Source organism: Priapulus caudatus, unplaced genomic scaffold, assembly GCF_000485595.1.
Source record: "Priapulus caudatus unplaced genomic scaffold, Priapulus_caudatus-5.0.1 Scaffold240, whole genome shotgun sequence".
NCBI lineage: Eukaryota > Metazoa > Priapulida > Priapulimorpha > Priapulimorphida > Priapulidae > Priapulus > Priapulus caudatus.
This window is the reverse complement of record NW_014577301.1, coordinates 194851-201523: the sequence shown is the minus strand read 5'-3', so window position 1 is coordinate 201523 and position 6673 is coordinate 194851. Positions and strand designations below refer to the sequence as shown.

Genomic DNA, 6673 nt, shown 5'->3' with positions numbered 1-6673 from the left:
CAGGCAGTTCAGCGATCCATGGTTTAACCCTCCTCTTGACGGGTCAATAAGGTTATCAAGACACTTACTCTTCGCACGTCAGTGCGAAAGTTATCAAAAAATGTACGTCAGTTTGCTGAACAAAAAAGTTTTCGCGACTCTGTCCCGTTAGGCCACGTCCATCAGAAAATGTCTGATATCTGCACCTTTCCTCCACGTGCCCTTTGACCTGTGACCTCCAATGTCGGCAGCAGTGATGCCTTTTGCCTACCATTACACGCGACTATCACGAAGAACCTGAGGTCGAGCCGATTTAGATTTGTGGCGCAATTCTGCATTGGTCCTCCTCCTATACCTTAAGTATAGGAGGCGAAATGTTCCCCCTGTCTTTTACAACACTCTGGAACCTTTGACCCCCAGCTTCGAATCCAAACTCGTTTTCGGATTACACCCCGCTAACGTCGCGACTGTTCGGAATCCGTAGCGTCGAGCCGTTTAGATTTGTGCCAACTGTTGACGGACGACGGACGACACGGCACGGACGGACGGAACGCACGCCCAAGGGACAATCATGCGATTCTACAAGCTGCATCTGACTATGTCAGATGAGCTAAAAATGAGGTCACCCACCTGATAGTCACGACGAGACACATTAGGAACATCCATGTTGTGGGTAGATGGACAGATATCTTCCAGTTTCTTATTGGTGAACAGATCAATGCCGACCATGTGCACCTACAATTGGCAGAGAAACTAATCATGAATGTTCAGATTATTAGTTTAGTTACACCAGAAGACATTTTGCCATTAGGAATTCACTGATTCACTCCTAGTTTTAAAAGAAACATTAGCCTTGAATTTGCCATTAAACTATTATACTTTTTGCATCAAAAACAGCATACACCTATATACGTCAATCATATATTGACTTTTATTATTCGACATTGAAAACACGATGTCATGGGACTATGATGTCATGGGTAGTCCTATGACACCACATGACCTGTGCTACCACTGATAGTTGCGCTTCTGAATTTGATTTTACAAAAAAGTGGAAAACTTTCTGTTTATGAGAAACACATGCATAAGCCAAATAAACTAATAGTGAAATATAAAGTAATGGAATCCCTTTTCTAATCATTTAATAGATGAGAAATGGTCCTGCTTTGTACATTTTTTAAAGTGAATATTAAGCAACAAAAATGTAATATAACTCAAACCTCAATTAAATAAAAACGTGCACTACACCTAGAACATTTCGCACTAAAGCACGTTTTATTTTATAACAGATAGACATACATGTCACGGATGCCTGTAGATATCACAACATTTCGCACTAATGCACATTTCATTTCATAACAGATAGACATGCATGTCACAGATGCCTTTAGATACCACAACATTATGGTACCTATATACAGGTCCTGATCATTCTGTACCCAGCATTTGCACACCTCCAGGAAAACCAATATTCCAGTCGGCCGGCTTAATTTACTGGGATAGTCAACTTTTATTATTTTGTATTAACAACTAAATCGTAGTAAGCCACCACATGCATAAACACCATTAATAGCCAACACCAGTGGCCCGCTTGCACGACTTAAAATTAGCCATTATTATTATTAGATATTTTGACGAGTGATGATGCTCACGTCGTGTTGCTGTGCACAATAAATTTATGAACGTGTCGTTTTTAACAAAATAATATGTGGTTAATCATCATAATATACATAAATAAATGTGTACGGATTTGAGTTTTGTGGTAGATTCTGATTCAATCAGCAGCCTCGTGACACTAAATGACCAAGTTCCTGTTATCGTAAGTTTTCTCATAGCTGCGATGCGTTTCTGTCAAAGCTATTCTCGTAACATTAAAGGCATAATAGGCCCATTGATTCAGCAATGTTGACGAATGCTAGAGTAATGGCGCTGTCACACCACCGTATGAAAGCCAGCGTATACCGACGTATCAAAATTTCTCTAAAACGCTGGCATACGCTGAACCATCGATGTTTTTTTTAATTTTGGGCGTATACATAACGTATATAGAACGTTTCGATAACTTATAGATAACTTATACCAACGAATGCTTAGCGTGTTGCCGGCGTTCACAACTTATGCCCAACGATAGTCTAACTTATGCATAGCGCGTCGCAGCGTATCGCCGACGATCACGTGTCGTAGCCTATAAAAAGGCTGCAACTCGACGATTCAATTCATAACCGCAGTATCAACATCCCAATACCATTTTTATATACCAATTCCCCTAAACGCTGCCAATACGCCATTATACGGTAGTGTAACATGTCTTTTGCACGTGTCACATGAAGTAGTCAGCGAGGCTATAGACTGGTAGTTGTTTTAGCCCTAGTCTAGCTAGACATAGCGTCGCGATGTATTAGGGAGAAGGGTAGACGTGGTTAGGTTAGACAGATTAGAGGGTCATTCACCGTCATTGTGAAATGGGGGGTAGGATGCGGTCTGTGAGAACGGGTACATGTGCATGGAGCATGTGGTTTGTAGGAGTTTTGGGGGAATATAGAGAAGGAGATGGGAAGATTCTGGTTCTGGTTGCGGAAGGAGGCACACGCGCGTTCTTTGTCTCTTTGTGCGATGTGACGACACTGTGTATGCGTTATTAAAGTTTATGCCGGTTACAACACAAGTTTGGGGCTTTATATCATCATTCTTGTTTACAGTAGCTGTAAGTTAGAAACACGTTCAGTAAGTTCTGTGGTCGTCCGGAACACGTCAAATACGTCTACATACGTCAATATGCGTTGGAGATAAGTTCGATATAAGTTACACATAGGTTTAAAGCATGTTACTCATAGGTTAGAAATAAGTTTTGGGTACGCTAGACATTATCTCGATGTATTTCGACTTATGAGTAACTTACAAGTAACGTGTGTGAACGTGTGTCAACGATCGCATAACCTACCTACAACTTATGGCCCGCGTATGCAGGACGTATGGGCATACACTGGCATACGTCGAACATTTTGTGCATGTACAAATTTTTTAGACGACCTCGCCGTACTACGACGTATACCAGCGTGCTTCAGCGTGCTCTTAACTTATACAAAACTTACCCATAACTTATTCGACGTACGCCAGCGTATTCGCCAAATTTTCCATACGTCGGCATATGCTGGCTAAATCGTCAAGGTGTGACAGGGCCATAACTGGCACCTTGTGTAGTTAATAAGTACGTAACCTTATAGCCTAACGCGTATTAGTTTGTCCAATATCACTGCTGGTTACATTACAAGCAAGACTTAAAATCGGTTGTTGATATTCATTTACGTGCCGTAAATGTCATCCAGGAGTCAAGCGATGAGTTTCCGATAACGTAAACATTTGTGCGGCCCGTATGTTTTGAACGCCAGATGAAATGGAGGTGTCAGCGGTGTAACCACGGCCACGGACTAAACATGGAAATGGAGTAAAACACACGTACTAATCACAGACAGCCCTGACAAAAAGTTCCTTATCACGAGCGTCAGTGTTTACGAAATCACCGATGATAGCATTGCGTACGGCCGAGCATGCGTGCGAAAATGTCCGGTGCACTATAAATCTGTATCACACCCGCTTCGCCGGCAGCGGTTTGAAACTGTACAACTGATTTCTTGGACTGCGGATTTTAATTAGACATTTCTCAGTAAGGCCAAAACAAAATATATGTGTGGTTACCGTTACATGCCGAAAAAAATAGGGTAGGTAGGTAGGGGAAACATTTTATTTTCTTGGAAATATATTTATTTACGAGCCATGTCCGGTGGAACTGTGGCGTATGTGCTTTTTTTTGAAGCAGGAACTGACAATTTCATTATTTTTTTTATTTTTTTTTACTTTAAAGAAAATTTACAGATAAAATGTTTAGGGTCGCTGGACTAAATAGGGTTGGTTCGGGAAAACGCGTAAACCACACCTATATTTTTGTTTGGGCCTAACGCAGCAGTGATATTGGGACAAAACTAATACGCGTTTGACTATAAAGGTAATGTAAAGTTATTAAGCTACAGCAAGGTGCCAGTTACTCCTAGCATTCAATCAAGCATTGCATAATCAATGGACCATACATGGTTCATCGCCAGATAAAATTCAAAAGGGGGGAGGGGAGGGGTAGGGGGGGGGGGAGGCGGGGGGATGAAGAGGGGGAAACTAGGGGGTCCGGGGGGCGTGTAATTTTTATCCGTACGACTAATTAAATGCGTAAAATCGCCACCACACCATAGACGGTATTTGGGGTTCTTGTATGTATAAGATAGCCGAGTCGGTTTACAGTTAGTGGCAGGTTAACTGTGTACTGTCTTACCGTGGTACGGTAAAAATACACGCACCGGATGTCCTGGTCAAACGGCAATTCTTGACGATCGATTCCTGCGCTGGGAAACTTTTATTGTGGTGGAATTTAAACGGGGCGCAACGATTCAAACAGGGGGGAGTTTTCCCAAACGGGGCGCAACGATTCAAACAGGGGGGGAGTTTCCCCAAACGGGGCGCGCGCGCCCCGTTTGCGCAACATAGGGAGAACCCTGATTATTACTTTAACATTAGTCGTACGTGCCATCTTAGCATTAACATTAATTAGCCTTAACATTACAATGAAAAAACTTTTGACAGCAGGCCCCAGGATATTAAGTCCTGTAAAGCTGTATTTTTCATAGAACCGAAAGATGTTTCTCCAGACCAAAAATGTATTGAGCATGTGAAAGACTGAAGCTGGTTTGTATTATTCGATGCACTCTTGATTGATGTGGGGCCGCAGCGATGGCTCAATGGTAGAGTGCTCGCCTCGCATGTGGAAGGTCGGGGGTTCTACTCCCGGCCGGGTCATACCAAAGACTTGAACAAGGCTTCTCTGCTTAGCATTCAGCAAATAGAGATAGTGTGGCAAGTTAACCCGCAGTGCTACCAGTGGACTAACGCCTTACTGTAGCATTTACTGTGAATGCAGCTGCAGGGCCTCAGGGTTACTAAAACAGAGATAGGCACCACCTTATGCGCCACATAGGTGCCGGAAGGATTTAACTTGATTGATGTGCGCACTACAAAAACGACATCCCACTATAATACTTATGATACTAATGACCGACAATTTCATCAAACCTGCTCATAATTTACCAGCATTGTTTGGCGGTCCGACGGTATTAGCGAACGCTGCATCCGTGTTTTAAACTCCTATTAATATATGGTTGCTACTCATCACAGATTAATTAATATATAGACTACGTGTGAAATTAATGTATGGTAGCAATGACTGCTCCCATAAATTGCTGCAAAAATTTGCTTTCTTATCACAAACACTTTGACCAACTGATCATTGTCTGTACCTTAGCGTGGCCGTGCTTGCCTGTCTTGGAGGTTGACATTTCAACGATCTTACATGGGCGTCCCTTCAGCACAACAAACCCGTTTTTGCGCAGTGCAGAGCACTGCATCGGGTACGTTCTGGAAGCCCCTGCATCACCGGTCTCGAAGTGGCTGTCATCGACATGATCCTCAGTCGCCATGTTGCTATGTTACAGTCTATGAGTTGGCGTCCCACTGCAAAAAGAAAATCAAGAACGATGTTGACCGTACAAGAAACGGTTGTCGCTTAAAGTTACAACACAAAAAGTTTATTGGAAATATTTATGTTAGTCTTCCTGCTCATGTAAGATTAAAACATGTCTCGAGAATACCGTTTGCTAAAAATGACTACTGATGCAATGCAGTTATGATATTTATGAACAAACTTACAAGAGCCACAGTATCAATATGTAAATTAGACATGACAGAAAAGTCACTGCTGGGGCACTACAAAGATATGAATAGATGGGTAGCTTGGGATTGTTATTTTACACCATAAGTGACCTAGGCTACAGAATGCTAAATTTTGCCTTGTAGTTGTACTTATACATGCGTCTAAACAGAGGAATTGCTCCGACCTGCGATTGGAAGATAAAAATAGAATTTGTGACGTTTCGTTTCACCGATCATAGCAGCGCGTGTATTAGCCTATGAGCGATACCCCGCGTGCATATTTGCTAATTAATTAGACTAATCGTGCTTCAATAGACTCAAAATCCACAGAGATTAAGGCTAAGACATGCGTCTATAACAGCTAGAATTTATAGAAATGAAACTCAAATCGTTTGCTTCATATTATAGTTAGTACACGTTCCTACCAGTCATAGCATAATCGCTGTGGCTATATGCCCGGCAGCCGGGAACGGTCTTCGATTTCCTAAATGCCCGGCAGTTCCTAACCCTAACCCTTGTTTACTTGAGATAACGCTGAAAATTAAAAACTGCCGGGCATTTAGGAAATCGAAAACCGTGCCCGGCAGCCGGGCATATAGCCACTCTGTAGCATAATAGTGTATGTGGCAAGTTGGCGGGGTCTATTTTTACCCTCCAATCACAGGTCGGAGCAATTCCTCTGTTTAGACGCATGTGTACTCATAGCCCGACCAGGCTGTGCGACGGATTGTCTATACAGCCTGACACCCTTCCATACAAAAAACCTATCACCTCTGCAGATCTAGATGAATAACTCTGTATATCTCAAATAAAACTATTCTATTACCACCTTTGACTTGACTTGTTTGAAATATGAACGTTAACTCACAGTTGTCCTGCTTCTAAACTAGAATGTATCTCTTAATTCATGGTATAATCTGCTAATTCTCACAGCATATCAACT

General features: G+C 42.2%; 1 protein-coding gene across 2 annotated transcripts in view; it reads right to left on the bottom strand.

The window, feature by feature from the left end:
• The window catches only part of LOC106807894 (eukaryotic translation initiation factor 5A-1-like), a 12772-nt gene that overhangs the window by 4361 nt on the left and 1738 nt on the right, over nt 1–6673 (bottom strand). For both annotated transcript variants that reach the window (XM_014810401.1, XM_014810402.1), the window contains exons 2-3: nt 5319–5532; nt 610–714 (exon numbers count right to left, since the gene is read on the bottom strand). In XM_014810401.1, coding sequence (XP_014665887.1) covers nt 610–714; nt 5319–5498 — 285 coding nt within the window. In that variant the 5' untranslated portion in view covers nt 5499–5532. The remainder of the gene's footprint in view (nt 1–609; nt 715–5318; nt 5533–6673) is intronic.